General features: G+C 52.6%; 6 protein-coding genes across 6 annotated transcripts; 2 read left to right on the top strand and 4 right to left on the bottom strand.

The window, feature by feature from the left end:
• Positions 1-959: 959 nt before the first annotated feature.
• Positions 960-2,498, bottom strand: SNOG_09238 (hypothetical protein; the record flags this gene model as incomplete). Its single annotated transcript, XM_001799485.1, has 1 exon — positions 960-2,498. One exon carries the CDS (start codon positions 2,496-2,498, stop codon positions 960-962), a length of 1,539 nt encoding a protein of 512 aa, XP_001799537.1.
• Positions 2,499-4,272: 1,774 nt separating this feature from the next.
• SNOG_09237 (hypothetical protein) lies at positions 4,273-6,176 on the bottom strand (the record flags this gene model as incomplete). The annotated part of the gene is made up of 5 exons (XM_001799484.1): positions 4,273-5,119; positions 5,187-5,304; positions 5,401-5,683; positions 5,737-6,068; positions 6,119-6,176. The coding sequence occupies 5 exons, from the start codon at positions 6,174-6,176 to the stop codon at positions 4,273-4,275; spliced, it is 1,638 nt and encodes a 545-aa protein (XP_001799536.1).
• Positions 6,177-6,610: 434 nt separating this feature from the next.
• Positions 6,611-13,639, top strand: SNOG_09236 (hypothetical protein; the record flags this gene model as incomplete). The annotated part of the gene is made up of 5 exons (XM_001799483.1): positions 6,611-7,328; positions 7,410-8,218; positions 8,292-8,518; positions 8,620-10,262; positions 10,314-13,639. 5 exons carry the CDS (start codon positions 6,611-6,613, stop codon positions 13,637-13,639), a joined length of 6,723 nt encoding a protein of 2,240 aa, XP_001799535.1.
• Positions 13,640-13,839: 200 nt separating this feature from the next.
• Positions 13,840-15,169, bottom strand: SNOG_09235 (hypothetical protein; the record flags this gene model as incomplete). The annotated part of the gene is made up of 2 exons (XM_001799482.1): positions 15,026-15,169; positions 13,840-14,954 (listed from the first exon to the last, which is right to left on the bottom strand). Exon 2 carries the CDS (start codon positions 14,911-14,913, stop codon positions 13,840-13,842), a length of 1,074 nt encoding a protein of 357 aa, XP_001799534.1. The 5' UTR covers positions 14,914-14,954; positions 15,026-15,169.
• A 363-nt stretch (positions 15,170-15,532) lies between these two features.
• On the top strand, positions 15,533-16,995 carry SNOG_09234 (hypothetical protein; the record flags this gene model as incomplete). Its single annotated transcript, XM_001799481.1, has 2 exons — positions 15,533-16,261; positions 16,380-16,995. The coding sequence occupies 2 exons, from the start codon at positions 15,533-15,535 to the stop codon at positions 16,443-16,445; spliced, it is 795 nt and encodes a 264-aa protein (XP_001799533.1). The 3' UTR covers positions 16,446-16,995.
• On the bottom strand, positions 16,447-17,567 carry SNOG_09233 (hypothetical protein; the record flags this gene model as incomplete). Its single annotated transcript, XM_001799480.1, has 3 exons — positions 16,447-17,159; positions 17,255-17,330; positions 17,478-17,567. 3 exons carry the CDS (start codon positions 17,565-17,567, stop codon positions 16,447-16,449), a joined length of 879 nt encoding a protein of 292 aa, XP_001799532.1.
• Positions 17,568-18,016: the final 449 nt, after the last annotated feature.

Here is an 18,016-nt window from a genome sequence, read left to right as displayed (position 1 = left end):
AGCTTGCGGCTGGCGTTTGGGGAAAAGGGCGTGCATGTGGGACTAGTGAGTGTGGAGGGAGTGGTTGGGATGGATGAGGAGGTGAGGAATCCCAAGAACATTGCGCGGCGGACCGTGGAGTTTTGGGAGCGTGGGGAGGGGTTGGAGGTGAGGATCTGATGGGGGAGCGGGGGAGGATGAAAGAGGCAGGAGAGAGTTGGAAATGGAAGGACTGTGGAAAGAAATCACATACACAAGGCTTCCTTTACATATCTTGGATTTGAATTTTGAACATTCTTGCATTTGCCCCGTCCGATACGTTAATACGCCTATTGTCTCGCATTCCCTCATGAATACCAGCCAGCAAAAAAGAAGAAGTAAGAAGAAACACGTTCATACAAAGTGATCCTGCACTCCCCAATTCTAAGCGCAGCCCCTCATCCACCCACCATACCACCATTGAATATTATAAAAACCACGCATCCGTCATAAGCAGGATGACTATCAAAGCCCACGATGCTCACGAAAGGACGTAAAGACCATCAAGCCGCCAGAGTTGCGTCAAAGTCATAAAACAAAATCAGAGCCGTGTTGCGCTACGCTGGATGCAAATGCCACAGTTGAAAGAAGAGAATGAACAGACGCTGCTGCTTGTTGTATGAAGCAGCGAAGGAAATCGAAGTGAAGGAGAAAAGGTTGTTGTACAAAGGGTTGCAGTGTATTGGTGTTGATTATGGCGTCGTTTACTCAAGGGTTGGGTGGCCATGGTTGGTCGGGTGACGTCAAGACGTCATTTGGGCCACGCGGTGAACATGTTCGTGGAATGAGGGAGTAACGCCAGTCGATGTATCGCAATCTCGAGATGGTTGAAGACGCCTACACTCCGTTAAAAAGGAATGGCAGGAAACCATTGCCTGTGTTGCAAGTATCCAGCCGTTACGATAGATGTGTCAATGAAGGTTCATTAGGTCGCGAGTCTCCTATATCTCGACCGTCTTCAGCTCGGACGATGCTTCGGCGTCTGGGCTCTTCACTGCAGGTGCCTTTTCGGTTTCTTCCTTGACGCTCTTGTTCTCCTTGTCGCTACCCTGGCTCAGGCGGGTAGCCGGGAAGTCGTCGCTCGGCCTTGGTGTGTCGACAGAAATGAGGTTGTCGACTCCTGCGCCAGCTCTTGAGTCGAGGTCAGTATGAACCCTAATTGGCTGGGCGGTCTCTTCTGCGACCCTGGCCAGTGGGCTGGAAAGCTTGCCGCGTGGGCTAACACCCTTGGACTTCTTAGACAGGCGTACGGGGCTTCGGCCTCGGTCCTCTGGCTGTACAACTGGGCTGTGGTACGGGCTACTAGCCGTGCTGCTGGGAACCACGCTTCCGGGTGCGTTGGGGTTGACTCGGAGACCGCTGTTGGGCCGGCGCTTGGCCTGTGGTCGTCTGCCGTGCTTCTGGTCGCATCGCCAGCGAAGAACCTCGAGGTATGGGGGCTCGATGTTCTGGCGCTTGAAAGCAAGGAGCTTGAGTTCACCAGTCTCCTCGTCAATGTGTACATTCTCTGAGCCCATATCATCAGCAACCATTGCGAGGAGAGCGCCCCATGATCGTGCGACCACGTATTTGCAGTCGTAGTCACGGCCGAAAATGATGATCTGGCCCCAGGTACCATTGGGCCCAGGAGCGAGATCAGTCGCGAGGTAGTTGCCTCCCCAGTCACGCGCGAGAGGAATCCAGGCAGGGTGAGCATAAGCCTTCTGCACAGCGCCCTGCGGCTGCGAGTCCTGCTTGGCCAGTAGGTCCTGTCGCCATAGCGGGTTGGTGTTTGACTGGACCTGTGCGATGGGCGGCATTGTGGACGAGCCAGCAAAAGCCTTGACGGGGATCTGAGGAGTGCGGTAGTCGGGCTTTGAGGTAAGGTACTCGTCGGCGACCTTGCGCCAGTTCTTCCACTCCATGACAATTTCTTCGCAGTCAAGCAACATCAGCCCGAAGACAACACCAGTCGGGAGGCCGCCGCGCTCTTGTCCATCGTGAATCTGCAGCGACTCACGAATGTCCATGGGAAGTGTGGCGTCGAGTTCGTGTTCCAATTCGTTCACATCGTTGGACGTGCATCCTTCACAGACGTTGTCAAAGAGCTCCTCGTACTTGTCCTCGACCCAGCGGTCGATGCGCTTCCACGAATGCGACACGGGTGGCGGCGGGGGAAGGCCGTCGTTGAAGTTCTGCATCTGGATGCCGCCATTGGGGCCCTTGTCGAAGGTGTCAGCGTCAGCAGTCGCTTGGCGGCTGAGCCCGCGCATGCCAGGTGAGTATGGCGAGTTCGGAGACATGGGGCCGCGGGGGGAGCCAATGAAGCCATTGCTGGTCGCCAACTCGTCGTGCTGGTACGGGGACGACAGGTCGGTACGGGACTCGACGCCGCTCGTCGCAATCGACGTCAGAGTGGCATGGCGGCTCTGAGGGAGGGGAATGTGCCGCCCGGTGCGGTAGGGCGAGTCGTGGGAGGCGTGGCGGTCGTACGAGGTCATGGTGTGCCAGAAGTCCTTGAAGGACGCAGCAATTCTGTATCGTGGTCAGTCTCGCGGCCTCAGACACAGCAATGCTGGGGCGCCCTACTGTTGAGCCATGGTGTCGGCAGCAGGAGAGGGAGCGTCTCAGCGAGGGATTGCGCTCCGGCCAGTATTGATTTCTGCGTCAGGTGTCTTGGGGTGAGCGACGGTGGTGTATGGAAGGGAGAGCGGTGAGGTGGTGCTCTGGGTGGTTGCGGAATCCTGAATAAAGCTCTGGGATTGACGACGTCCCTATCGAAAGGAGAAACAGGGTGCACGGGCCAGTTGCTTCGAACGAGGGACCCCTAGCGCGCGTGGGCAGTGGACGAACACCTTCGACAATTTCAGCGAGTCGTTGGCCTGCAATGGGGACTGTTGGCAATAATGCAGTCCGCAGCTGTGCTGTTGTGTTGTGCATGTGGCGATGCGTGTTTACACCTCACTGCACAACCTCTTGCGCTTGTTGTGGTTCGCCTCCTGGCCCAAGACGTGACCGGTCGCTCCTTCCATGCTTGCTTGACGTGCCTGCCTCATCAACCTGCGGAGAAGACTGCACGTGAACCAGGGTTATTAATAGCACTCGACCGCATTCTGCCCGTCCATATTTGACCAATCTCTCCTTTTCGCATCCAACAGCATTCCCCAGCACACATGTTGATCAGAGGCAAACCTTCATTCAGTTGCGTTGTCCTGTGGCCACCTCACCGCCCTTAGCCACTACTTGTTTGGCTGCCAGATCTGCTCCGCTCCTGCACAACAAGTGCGTTTCAGAGCGTCGTCGTTGCGTCGGCCTATCAAAACTATCAAAGGTCCTGTGTCGCCGGCGTCCCGCAGCACAAGCCGCCGAGCGTGCAGCCCTGACGCCACGCCGAAGCCGTTGGGGCACCTAATTCGGCCGCTTCACTGTGCTAACTGTAGCGCTATACGTCAGGAGGTCCGCGGCGAAGGCTTCGCTGAGCTTTCTTCACCAAGTGCGAGGCTGCCAGAACTCTGTGTGTGGAGATGAGACTGACGGGTGGCTTGGGTTTCGATCTTAGTGTAGTGTCACAAGAAAAGCGTTTCGATAATGCTTGAATCAGATGCTTGCTGCGAATTTCCGACAACTCGTTGCATAATCTTACACGCGATAAGCAAATGTAGCTGACCGCGTCACCTTTTACTATCTACAGATGCAGATCCGGAAGGGCTGCGACTATCACTTTTTTCGAGCTTTTCTCAGTTGATCAACTTCGTCATGGCATTCCGCCGGCCCTGTGTTCTGTGACGCCCCTGCGATCTACCCCACCGGCTGACAGCCTGTCATGGTGAAGCTCTCAAACACAGCCAAACAGAACAGCTGCTGCGCATATGCACACATGCGCGACTTCGGGAACCTGCAGCTTCAAGGACTAGGCGAATCTGGCTGTATTTTTAGGTCCTGTGCGCATCAATCGCCACGCATTGTATCGATGCTACAAGCGAGGTGGCCATTCCAATTACAACTCGTCGCCCCCGCCATCACCATGATGGATTCGCGAAACGTCGTTCATTTTGACATGCGAAGGATGTGTCGCGCTAGCTGGCACCCCCGGATTCAGATCTTGGTAGCACGTGGGTCAATACGAGATGATGCGCTGCCAGACTCGTGAGGAAGCGGGTCGAGCCGGTGGTTCTGTCACATAGATACGAGAGCCGTTGGAACGGCCAGTAGTGGCACGCCTGCCAGAGCGAGCTGACCTGCCGTCCGCCCATCCCAGGGCTGGCTGCGCTTGTCTCATGATACCGTCGTGCCTAGAAACTGGTGCAATTCCTCTTGCAAAGGCAATACAATGCTTTCGACGGCTGCCTGCAGAAACTCCGAGTCCTGCAAGCTCGCGCCTGGGTCTCCAAAGCACCTTAGGCAATGTCGCACAGCGCTCAAAAAAGCAGCTGATAGATCGTCCTGCGACTCTTCCGCCCATGTATGTGCCATCGAGCATAGCAACCACGGATTTGAGTGTAGCAAGGGATCAGCTGCACCAAGCTCGTCTTCTTGGTACTTTCCAGCTGAAGTGCCAAAATACAACTCAAGAAGTGCGATGGCAAGAGCGAGCAAGACCGAGTTCTTGTTGTGGAATCCTCGTGCTTTGTGACCATTCGGCATTCCTTTGTTCTGTTCGACCAGCGATGGCGCTACGTGTGGGCGATCAATCTCGATGGGATGTATAGCATTTTCCGTTCGATGGAAGAGAATGTCCTTTGCAGCCCACTGATCCATTAGCCAGGGTGTCGAGTTCAGGTACAAGACGCTGGATGCGAGTGTTAGTGCTAGGTTGTAACGCTCCTTTTTGGTCAATTTCGCGCGCCTGCCATTGACTACAGGCGGGCGATCAAGAAGGTCCTCTAGGGTCAGAATTTCAGCCGAAGGAACGCGTGTTTCCGTTGCATCGATTAAATAAGCTCCTCGAAGCTTCCTTTTGTTGTCGAGAGAGAATCCAAGGCGCGAAGCGTGCATTTGATTGATTGATGCACACAGGTCCTTGACCTCTTCCAGTGATGGAGACGACGATGAAACTGTAGTTGCTACGGGGTCCGTGACAGAGTATGGTGGAGGTGAACTGAAGCTCACGCTCTTACTCATCCTGATGGCGTCAGTATATGAATTCGATGCATTCTCAGCCGTAGATCAGCCAAGTTGCCTAGACTTACTTTGCTCTAGGTGAGGACATCGGCCTTGCAGGCAAGTCTTCTTCTTCCTCCTCGACCAAGACCTCGGCGGCTTGCCATGTCCACGACGCATCGTCGGTGGCTTTTGTAGTAAATGACACTGTAAAGCTTGTTCTAGAAGAAGTTCTCCTTGTCCCACTTGCAAAAAGCTGGCCCCGTGACTCTAACTGTAGGCTTGTCTTGTGAGCCGATTTACAGGAGCATGACCACAAGAGCGAATCATGTAGGTTCTTTGCATATCCTTGGATACGTTGAAGGCGGGATGCAAAAGCAGGCTTTACAGATTTGCGAATTGTCTCGATCTTTTCGCTCTTTTCCGTGAAGCGCTCGAGCTCTTTGTTGCAATCGTCCAATTCTTCCAACAGGGCTCGTATGGCCTTCTTGTTCATTCCAAATCTGATGCGCTTTCCGAATTCGAACTTGTCGCTTGCTTTCTTCGGGTTCGCAGAGAGAATGGCTTCAAGATCGTTGCGCGATAGCTGAAGGAATGTCAGCGCGATGCAAGGGCAGGTGTGACGTTCAATGCGCCTACCTCTTTCGCGCGATCGAGATCCAGCTTGCTCGCGATCTTCTTCGTTATCCTCTCAATGTCGGCAATTGTGCGTTCGTACTCTTGGTACGACTCTTGCAGCCTTTCCTGGAGCTTCAAAGCCATCCCTTTGTCCTTCCACAGCTCTGCCGAGCCGGGATTTGCCATCATTTCCGCAAACTCGACGTCGGTCGTTATGGGCGCGAAGAGGACGCGAATCGTCTGGTCATAGTGGATATGCTGGGTGGTGAGCTTCCGAATGAACTTTGGCAGCTCGTGCTCCCATCGCATGAAGCTTTTGATAGGGTCGAGGCCTTCATTGTAGCTCTCAATGCCTGGTTCACCCTGTCAGTCGAATACACTAGGCCTTGTCGACTGAACGTACCTTGGATGATAAGCGGGAGGCAGCCCAGAACTACTCCAGCCACTTCCAAACCACTCATGCTGTAGCTGTGCCGAGACGAGCATATGCACGCAATGCGGTGAGGCCTGCGACATGGTTAATTTGTGGTGGAAGGAAGCGAGCGGGGTTGAGCCAAACCTCGAGATCGCGATACCAAGATATGAAGGCTTACGCGAATGTCTCGCCTCGTCTGAGGGGTGCGGCCTGCGATGTATCAGCCTTGGGGCTTTCTACGCCCTGAAGAGCGGTTATAGATGTCCAACAGGCAGCGCTTTTGCGTCAGCCACCTTGTTGCACGATCATGCCTTCCGGCTTCGCCTCAAACGTCCCCGAATCGGACTAGCATCGTCGCCTGAGGTGCGTGACTTCGTGCGCTGAGTCTGAGTCCTGCATTATTATGCGCGTCACGCAGGCTGCAAGATAGCATAACTCAGCGTGCCTACCCTCACAAGCTCGCCATGCGGGATCGAGGTCATGTCTTCGATACGACTCGCAACGGCCGCGAACGTGCTAGCGTTCCAGAACTTGACGACCGCTCTCGACACGAGCGACGGCAAATGGGCACATCTAATTGAATCCGACGGCCTACAAGATGAAATCGGACGGTTCAGAGTGTGGTCCGGCAACCTCGGAGCTCTGCAAAAAGGCCATAGCTCGCTCGACTATCGGCTTCGCGACTCTCCACTGCTATCCACCAACACCCTCAAGTTCCTCAAAGAGTTAGAGGAAAACATCAATGAAGCCTCTGCAATAGTGTCTGGGACTCGGTTACCTTACGAATTGCAACCCAGACCGGAGGCGACTGAAGAGGACGATGACGACGATGATGATTTCTTTGATAAAGATGATGAGGACGACGAAGACACCGGCTCCCGAACCGAGCTGAGCATGCGCTTCTCGGAGATTGTAGATATCATAGACAATCTGTACAAGCTGAGTGTCCGAATCAGAACACCGACTATCCGAACAAGATCGGCTAAAGCAGCGACCTTCAAGCCGAAAGATCCGGAAACAGGCGTGGATATTCTGAGCAAATATGCCGACTATGATCTTCAGCATGTCAAAGAGCTGCTCCGGTATCTCCGGCAGCCTCACGAAGGAGAAGCGGATGGTGCAGATTATGACTACCTCACCATCCGACTCAGTGCTGCAATCACCCTTCGCAGAAGACAATTCAAATACTGGAAGCGACGTAAGTTGATTCCGAATCCTGCTCCTCCTTCACTGTGCTTCCCAGAGTGGAGTGGAGTTACATGTCCTGACGTATCTATAGATCGGGATAAGCTAGGCATGTCGACAGTCCAGGAGGAAGAGACACCCCTGGAACAGCCCACAATGGATCGTCCCGCAATGCCCACTCGAAATGATACCATGGAGGCTCTCCCAGGTACACCACTTCTCGTCCGCAATCAAGATGCACCTAGTCAAAAGACTGGCAAAACCTTGTTATCAGGCACAGAAGCTACACAGCACCACCAGTCCCTCGATGAAATCGTCGATACCAAATCTGTTACTAGCTACGCAGTCACTGTGAAGGATCTGCATGGCAAAGGAGTCGATCTGCCTCCACCTCCACGTGCCGCTGACAGTGAGAAGGACTTTGAGTGCCCGTACTGTTATATTATATGTCCTGCTCGATATGGTAGAGGACGTGCTTGGAGGACTCATCTTCTACAGGATTTACAGCCTTATGTGTGCACATATCCTGACTGTGACAGCTCCGAGCAGTTGTTCCGATCTCGAAGAGAATGGGCTGACCACGAAGCTACGCATCGCAAGGCGTGGAGATGCCCGGAACATCCTAATGCTATCTACAAGACCAGTGCTGGATTGGAAGATCATTTCCAGCGCGAGCATGCAGAGTCTTTTCCAGAAAGCCAACTATCCGCGATCGTCAAGGTCGGTGAGACGACCACCGTAGACGCGCGCACAACCTGCCCGATTTGCTCGGCGCCTGCAGACATCGAGGGTCTTGGTGATTTCCACAACCATATCGCCAACCATCTCGAAAGACTCGCGACTTTTGCGCTACCCAACGGCAGGGAAGATGATTCAGATGGAGCCAGTAGTGCAGCAAGCAGAGTTCGTTCAGAGAGCAGCGAGTCTAGGGATATGAGTGACCTGTCGTTACCCGTACACGAAAGCGAAAAGCCAGAACTATATCCCGAAACGACCGGGAGAAGGCATCCAGCATCTGAAGGTCTTGACCTCGCGGACGATCATCCCCAAGAAGCAGCGACTCGAGCAATTTTGTCCGCGGAAAGCCTCCAGCAATTACCAGATGCGAGCCAGGAACGACTTGGTGCGCTATTTCCAAGCTCTGGCAGTCAGCCTGATGATCGAAGCAGATCAGGCTCAGGATCTGAGGATAGCAGCTACTATGTGCCAGAATCTTATGCCGAAGATGATGAACGAGAAAGCAAGCTGAACATACTGAAATTAGCCGACATACCCACGATTAGATCACTGTACAGAACTCGCAGGCTCCAACAGCGCGATCAGAGTTTCGCCCCGAACGACAAATACAACCGAATCATATCGTTTTGCCACCACGATCTGACGAAGCTGAAGGTGGATGCAATAGTCAATAGTGCTAACAAGTCTCTGAAGATGACAAGAGGAGATACTCTTAATAATGCTATTCATAAAGCTGCTGGACCAGGACTCTCTGTCGAAGCGCGATTGACAGGAAGACTGGAGGGTCAAGCACTTATTACTGGAGGACACAATCTTCCCAGTGAACATGTCATACACGTGCTGAGGCCTGGTTATTTCAGACACAAAGGCATGGGAGAATTCAATCAGCTCATCGACTGCTACCGCGAGGTTTTAAAAGTGGCAATCGAAAACAAAATCAAGACCATCGCATTTCCTTGCTTAGGCACAGGAGGTGTGGGCTTTCCAGCACGAGTGGCTGCGCGCATCACCCTGCAGGAGATGCGCGAGTATCTCGACGCTCATCCGGAGCACAATCTGGAGCGCATCATCTTTTGCGTAAACACCGCGGCAGACGAAAAGGCATACATAGACTTCTTGCCAGTATACTTTCCGCCTACGCATGACGACCTGGATTCTGCACGAGGGATCTGGTCAGAGGACTATGCGGCACAGGCAATGAAGATTCTTGACACGCGAAATGAAGTTCAGAAAGTCTTTTCGGACCTAAATCTTGGGATGAGCCTTTCAGTCACCGACTTCCCGCAGGACATCCTCAACCATCTTGCAGCCATAGACTCCTCTCTCTCGTCGATCCGACGGTTTCTCCTTTGGTCGAACGATGTCAACAAAAACATCCGAGATTTGAAGCTCGTCTGTACAGTGTTGATGCTATTTTGCGGAAACATTACCGAAATCATTGACCTGGCCAAAGATCATGCCAATCTCGGCCAGCGCGGCGACAAGTCGATATGGGATGACTACCTCGCGGACATGAATACTAGGCTCCAAACAACTCCCTCTGAGCTCCTGCAGCTATGTCGCGACTTGCTCGAAGGTCTGGATAACATGATCACAGGACACGGATATGACCTAGACGAAATCATGGAAATGGTCGAGACACGTCAAAAGCTCGAGCACTACAAAGTCAAACAGAGAGGAGGTCGTGAAGGCGAAGGGAATCAAGATCATTTGAACGAGGTCTTGCTCACTCGAGAGTTCCAAAACGAATCAATTGCTCAGTCACGAGACAGTGTCAAGCTGTATCAAATACGCTCGGTGGCACAACTCTACAAGTTAGGTGAGCTAGAGGAGAAGCCTACCCAGGCGAAGCCATCCGCAGTCTTCAATGACAAGATCTATCTTGTTCGCGAAGACATTACGAAACTCGAGGTTGATGTCATGGTCAACTCGACTGATGTCTCGTTCAGAGGCATGGGAACACTAGATCGGACAGTCTTACAAAAAGGCGGCGAACAAATGCGCGCCGCTGTCACGGCATTCGGGCAGTGCAAAATTGGTGAGGTGAGACATACGGAGGGATACATGCTTCCAGCCAAACATGTCTTGCATATCATACCTGCGGACAGGTACAACGGAGGAACCAAGATCGTACTGAAGAAGCTCTACCGAGAAGTTCTGCAAGAAGCCGTCAGCATGAGAGCGACGTCTATCGCTTTGCCCAGCATAGGTTGGCTTTCATACCCACACACTGAAAAGACCTATACTGACTGAACAACAGGTACTGGTATGTTGAACTACCCAAGACGAGATGTCGCATCAGTTGCTCTTGAGGAGGCCAAGCGTTTTCTGGAATCGGCAGAACGCAATAACCCTGTCGAAAAGATCATCTTCGTGGTGTTCTCATCTAATGATGAATTCGTGTACAAAAGCCTCATGCCAGTGTACTTCCCACCAATTATCGACGATTTGATAGTCCCATCTATAACCATCACAAAGCAAGACACTGGCATATCTGCTACCTCAAACACATCAGATGCACCACGACGCACTCTATTTGGGTCGATCGGTGAAGCTTTGCGCTCTGTCCGCCTCGGAAAACAGCCAGAAGCTCCCCGCCCAATTACCGCCAACGAAGAGCAAGCTCTCATTAGATTCGAATCGCACGCCAAAGAGTGTGAGACCTGCCAGGATATCGACAGGCTCTACCTCGAGGGACGAGATCTGTGCAAGACTGGCTTTTCCCGTGCACAGACAGTTCTCTGGTACATGAACATGCAGTCGGATCAAAACGTATACACCAAGCCGGACATCAGGGGTCAAAGCACCAAGATCGAACTATCAAAGGACATGTTCCCCATCTCTATGCGAATGCTAAGTTTCGTCGAGAAGAGTCATGGCGATAAAACTCGCAGCCGGCCCTTTGTCGCTCAGCATCGACCTTACGGCGCCGTCATACAGGACCAAGCAGTGGATACACCATCGAGTGTTAGGGACGATACGGCAGTTCCGCAGGGACCAAAGAAGTCACGGGCGCGCGTTCTTGCGACGCTCGACTCAACTTCTGCGCCCACTCCGGTGTCTTCTCAGGAATGCCATATTCAAGTATATCCTGACCGTGTCGATGTCTTCCAACATGGGTACGAAAACAAGCTACAGTGGCCTCTTCTATCACTTAGTCTCAATGACACCTCCGTTGTGTCGCGACTCAAAACCACTCCGGAATTGCAGCTCGATGGTGTGGATCGTCTCCCGACCTCGACCATGTCGGAGACCACGGGCAAGCTTATCTTCCGTTGCCGAAACGACAACGAATGCAACGCACTTCTTCGCGCAATTCGGCACGTCATTGTACGCATTCAGGCCTCCAACTACTCGGTAGATCGGGAGCAGGTCATTATACCGAACAACGACGCAGGACCCCGCGATGAACCAGCCTTTATTCAGCCGGTGAAGACCTTGGTGCAGAAGAAACTTGCAGAAGATGGAGATGTGACGAGTCTTGGTGACAAGGTCAATGTCTCTTCCGGCAAGGTCAGCATCTACAGTGGTTTCGGTGAAGACGGTGAATTCCCCGTGCTGTTGACTTTGCAGCTGCATGCATCGTCCACCATACAGCAATACACGAAATGGGCCGAAATCACCCTCGCTGGAGCTATCCATTCGCCGTCTTTCTTCAATACTGAAGGAGATGTGACCTTCATCTGCAAGAATAATGAAGATCGCGATGTGTTGTTCCTCAGGATCCAGCGGGAAATAACCCGTCTGCAAGGTCCCCAGGAAGCTCGAGATGAGGAGACAACTGTAGCGTCAACTGGCGATTTTGGAGAGGTATCATCAAGCGAGCATGTCCAATGGAGTGAACGCCTCAGTGACATTCGCAGCGAACTCGCTGGTATCAAGCGAGCAAGTGGCGGACTCAGCGACTTGCAGTACAAGATGGAGAGACTGAGCACGGCCACAGTCACACTCGGCACGAACGCTCAAGCAGCATCAGACGCTTCGAAGTTGTTTGATCCTTCCAGAAGCGAACTAGCAACACGAATTTTGTTGTGTCTTACAGCTGACCTCAAGTCGCGACCGGGCTCATACATTGGCTTGGATACCAGTAGTATCGTCGCCGCTGTTCGTGCTGAAGAGCAAGAAGTAAAGCTGGCATTGATGGAACTAGTTGATCAGGACCAAGTTCACAATACCATGGATGAAAGTACCTGGGTTGTCACTCATCCGCCGGAGAACCTTCCCGCGCTTGCAGGAGAGGAGCTCGAGTCTGGTCCTCATAGTGCTGATGTTACATACGACGCGCCAATGCCAGACGAAGCAAAGGCGCCAGGACATGGACCCACCACCAGAGGAGAGTCCGTTATGTGCAACGCCTGCGATATACTTCTTCCAAATGGTTCTTTGTCACCCCCCACACGGGCTAGACCTGAAGTGGCTTTGCAAGACCTAAGTTCCACCGTTCAGGCCGTCTATCACAATGTCGTGGAGGCTTCAAAAGGTCCTGCTGGTGGCGTGCATACTCTGCACATTGCCCAGTCGACTGGAAGGCCGCGTGTAGAGGTGGAAAACGCACTTGCGATACTGAATCGTTGTGGCTTTGTACATACTCATGGTGAGTGGTGGGCGGCCACAACGAGATTTCAGCAAAGCGACGGTAAAGAAGGAGAAGCAGAGGGCATTGTGGAGACGGCAGTGTCTGATGCCAGAGACGCGCTATCCGAACCAGCAACATCAGGACCTTCAACATCTAAAGACGCTACGCCGGCTCAAAAAGGCAAGGAGCCCAAGTCCTCAGATCAAACTGGATCAAACATCACACCAGAGCAATCGGTCACCAACAGGCCACAAGTACAGCTCAACCCAACTACGGAGAAGGTCTACACATACCTCCTTAACTATACATTCGCCCCACCAGATGGCGCCCACCACATCCTCGACATCGCAGCTGCCGTATATCTCACCCGCGAAGAAGTCCGACAAGCCCTTGCCGAGCTTAAAGAGCTTGGCCTCGCCAACGTCAGCGGCAAGAATGGATGGTGGTGGGCCACGAAAGCTGACGCACCTCAGCCGCCTGGTGAAGAGGGTCGGGACCAAAGTCTACCATCTACCACTCCAGCAGTCACAGTGAGCGACAAACCAGCACCTCAAGCCCACACCACTAGCCCCGACCCTCTCGATCTCGACACCATCACCATTACCTCTCACATCCGTTACACCCAGCCCTTCGGCTCCCGCAGCGCCGAAGCGCGCTGGACACGCATCGACCGGCGTCTTCTCGCTCAGAGGGTTCTCGTTGCAGCGAACGAAGAATTCCACCATGCAGACGAGGATATTGTTTTCCATCGCGTCGTACCGCGTTCCCTGCTGGAGCGCTGGTTTGAGGAGACCAAGGCGTTGAGGAAGAAGGATGGAGGTGGGCGGAGGGGGAGTGAGGCATTGGAGCAGGATCAAGGTGAGGGCAGGAGCAAGGGCAAAGAGAGGGAGAGGAGAGATGTTGAGCAGGAGAGGTTGGATAGGGTAATTGCGGGTGATATGAAGGAGGATGAGATGAGGAGGTATGAGGATGAGAAGGATGCGCAGTGGATGCAGCGGCGGCATATGTAGAGTGGAAAAGTTCTTGGATATGGATATCTTGTGTTTGCAATCCGTGTTCCTTCCACAAGTGCTTGTCGTTCAGAGCTGGTACACAATAACGGAACGCGATTCGTTTCGTTCTTGACAATTAAAAAAATGTGAAGAGCAGGACACCAAGTGTGCGAATACCTTCAGATGCTATGTATCTTCCCCCTAGTCTACATTCTCAACTACTCCTCTTTAACAGCAACGCCCAGCTCCCCATCTGCAATAGCCCCCATGAACTCGCCAACATCCTCTCCACGCTGGTTTAACACCCACTCCAGCGTCGGCACCCACGTCTCTCCATTATTCTCAAACCAATCCCCCAAGCTCCTCACATACCCCTCCACCATCCCCTTCAACGGCGCATTCTCCTTGAGCCACATAATCTGCTCCGGATCCAGCTTCAGCATATCTTCAATGACGTAGTAGTGCGGTATATCATCGCCCCAGCCCTCGGCGCCGATTTCGTGGTTGGGCAGAAGACTGAACTTCGAGGATGCGTAGCGGGAGGTATAGGTTGGGGTGTTATTGAAGTGGGCCGAGAGATTGTTGGTTGTGATGTGGTAGTGCGCTGCGAAGGGGTTGTGTGTTTGTGGCGGGGGGTAGTTGAGGTGGATGTTGAAGAGCAGGGAGTGCTCGTTTTCGGGGAAGCGCTTTTTGAATTTGCGCGCGATGGTGCCGTTGGAAGGGCAGATGTTGCTGTGGACGACTTCGCGGATGACGGCATTCACATCTGCGATCTCGGCGAGCTCCCAGCTGTTCCAGTTGTGTAGTAGAGCGGCGCGTTTTTGTAGCATGGGTCTTGTTGCTCGGAGCTCGCGAGGATGGTCGCGGTTGTGGAAGGCGCGCGAGTACAGCCATGATCGGTAGATTGCCCTTCTAAGACGGTAGTGCTCTTCGCTTGTTAGAAGACGGCGGCTTTCGTAGTTATTCTTCCATTTCTTGAATGGATAGATGCCGCACCACTTCTCTGCCACTCGACCATGGTGTACGATTTGCTTGAGAAGAGCGGCGGAGAACGGAACATCGCGAATGATGTGGGCAGGCTGACTCGAATTGTGGGTAAGCAGCTGCGTGAGGTCTTCAAGTGGACCATATTGAGTCTCAGCGGCGCTCTCGAGGATGGCTAGACGCTGCGAGGATGTATATATTTTGCGGAAGCGATGGCATGTTGAAGAAAGCGCAAGGACATCGACTATGCTGTTACAAGAAAAGAATACCTGGGTAACCAGTTCGGTGGCCAGGTCTTGGAACAGCATCTTGGTGGTGGTGATACAGATTGAAAAGGTAGTGTGAATTACTAGGCCGCATAAAATCAGTATACGTCCAGAGTGTATCAAGCTGTATATGCTAGCAACAGCTAATACTCACAGCAGTTTGGATGACTTGAGTTTCTTCCTGTGATTGGATAGTTGGATAGTTGTCCTTCGTACTGATACTACAATCACTCCAGCAGTCGTTTCCAATTCTTCCTAAACAACTCTCCTCGTCCTTGTGTATGATCTAACGATCGTTCGGTATCAAGTTCAATCAATGACCTCAACACCGATAAGGAACTCGTAACTCAAACAACACAGACCCCTCCGTTGGGGCTATAAGTAGAAATTTCGAACATCTCAGAGAACATGATTGTGTGCATCGCAAAGCCAGAGAGGCTATCAGCTACGATTGTCGTCATGATTGGTTGTTGAAGGGAGAGGAAAGGAGTCACCGTCGCAATCGCGTGGAGATGTTATGGCGCGCCAAGAGATCCCCGGATTTCGGTGGACCAATCGGTGATTGCACACCGTGATGGCGTCAAATGTTGGCTGCTTGTGTGCTTCAGTACCAACTTCACAGACGCAGATGTCAGGATTGAAGTCTCGATAAGTAAATATAATGCAGCAGTTACAAGATATACCACCGCTCCTCCGCCTCCCCATCGAGCTCCGCCGCGCCATCTACGCGTTCCTCCTCCCCCACACCGTGCGTTCCCTCGACCCGCCCACAAAGCCCGTCCGCAGTCTGACCTATGTGCGTCAGAAGAACGGTTCCGAGGGATGGATGATGCTGAAAGGCAAATCCAGTGATCGCGAAACAGGCCACGACATTGTGTGGTTCCGTGGCTGCACTGCACTCCTAGCCGTGAACCAGCAGATCCACGAAGAGGCTGCGGACATGCTATACGGGGACAGCATGTTTGTGCTAGACGTCACGTTCGATGCGATAAAGTTTCGCTATCGGTGGCGCACCGCGAATGGATTGTGTCCGAATCGGACGTATGCGTTTCTTGAACACTTTAGTCAGCGGAACCTGATGAGGATTAAGAAGTATGTTATTAATGTGGAGTCGGTCGATGACTATACGGGCATGATAAAGTATAACTGTCAGGGAAGAGGGTTATCGGCGGGCATCAGAGCAAGAGTGAGAGAGTTGGTAGATCAGCTCGCAGTTACGCCGTGTCTGCACCAATTGCAGGTCCATCTGATAGATGGCGCTATCAGTAGAGTCAAGTTCCCCAGTGGAAGAGTACATCGCGTACAAGACGAAGCAAACTTCGCGCAGACGCAAATGGTCTTGGAGCCGATGAGAGTGCTCTCTGGCGCGAGGAGAGTAGAAATCAGCGGAGTGAGTGAAGAATATGCAGAGGATTTGAGCCGAAGCATGACTGCGCAAAGAGGCGCGTGCCAAACATAGATAGCTTTTGGGTATATCGCCCGATTAAGTTACATCTATACCCTACAAGGCTGCGCCGATTCCCCAGCAATGTGCACCTTTGAACGCCGTTACTTTTTGCATCGCGGGACAATAATCTAAGCAAACAGGACTTGGTCGCTGAGCGGGTCCTTTTCCTTCCTGCGCCCACCATGCGATGTGAGACCCAAATCGGCGCGCTTGACTTGCGTGTCCCTTGTTGCCTCTGTCCGCCTGTTGAACCGTCCAGCTTTGGATTTCCGCAAGTCGGAACGAATCTGGTTGGGCGACACGAACTCCTTGTTCTCATAGATGATCGGGCCTCCGAAACTTGATTCCTGGATGACAATGGGTGTCAGGACGAATCGTGGGCCAATCTCAACAAGGCTAACATCGAACTCGGACTTTCCACTCTTCTTCTTTGGCGCTGCATCAACATCCATCTCTTCACCATCAACCGTCTTCTTCTTGCTAGTCTCAGACTCGTTGATTTGGAATACACGGATCCAGATCTTGCCATCTGCAACAGTGAAGCCCATCACGTGGTCGACAAAAGGCTTTACCTTTCGGCTGGTCTTTGGCACGCCGAAGATTTGGGTGAAGAGCTCCTTGATGACACGCAGATGTGCCTGCTTATCGAATGCGGCATCGAACGAGAGAATAGGCCGTGATCCTTTCAGGCAGTTGCCGATGAAGTTGAGTTCTTCCATGGTGTGCAAATTCTGCAGATGCATTTTCACAGTGGGTCCATTGGGCGGTTTTGACATCCAGCAGTAGAGATCCTTGCCTTTGCGGGCTTCGAAAAATAGGACATTGTTGCAGTTGTAAAGTTCTGTGGCTGTCAGCACGTGCTTTGCAATATTCTTAGATTTCTCGCAATTTCCAGTTGGTGTTGCAGAGGAACTGTCGGAGAAGAAAAGCCCTTACCCGCTAGTTCGTTGAGCTGGTAGAGCTTAGTCTTGGTGTCGAGTTTTGCCTCTTTTCGGCTATGTGGCCTGAAACTCTGTCAATCAAGCATCAAGGAACAGTAAGAGGAACACAAACATTAGCGAGTAAAGATCCTGCAGTAGATGGCGATGCCGGAATGTGACGCCTCGCGAACTCTGTAGGCCATTAGCACGAGCGCATTCGTTTCATGCGACAAACCTACCAGAATGAGCACACGCTGCTTGTTCCGCTTCTCTCCAGGCTCCTTCTCATGGTGGTCGTTTCCTGACAGAGTCTTGTATACGGCTGCCATGGCGATACAAGGGTGTTGTGGATGTGCTGGCGATGTCTGTTGCGCGTACAGAAAAAGTTCGAGAACATTTGATGCCAAGGCCTTTAGCGCGATGCGGGAAGTTGCGCTAATGCCAGCACGCGCCACGCATGGGGCGCGTCACTGTTCTTCGTTCAGCCTGATCCAATAAGGGACAATTATGCCATTGCTTCTCGCCCAGCTTGAGCTTCGGCCTCGATTGCGGGAGATGTCATGATCCTGATTGCGTCGGACAGGGTGTTTTGCAAAGTATTTACTGCTCGAAGTTGGAGCGACTGGTGTTCGAGACGCAAGCTCGAGGGGCTGTTAGGCGAACCAACGCCTCATAAAGAACAGGTTGGGAGGGAGCTGCACCAGCAACCAGAGGGAACAAGCTTGCTTGTGGCCAGAACCATGCATCCTATTTTCAGGAAGCTGGAGCACGACGTAGA

The sequence above is a fragment of the Parastagonospora nodorum genome, assembly GCF_000146915.1.
Source record: "Parastagonospora nodorum SN15 chromosome Unknown scaffold_14, whole genome shotgun sequence".
Lineage (NCBI taxonomy): Eukaryota > Fungi > Ascomycota > Dothideomycetes > Pleosporales > Phaeosphaeriaceae > Parastagonospora > Parastagonospora nodorum.
This window is presented reverse-complemented; position numbering and strand designations above follow the sequence as displayed.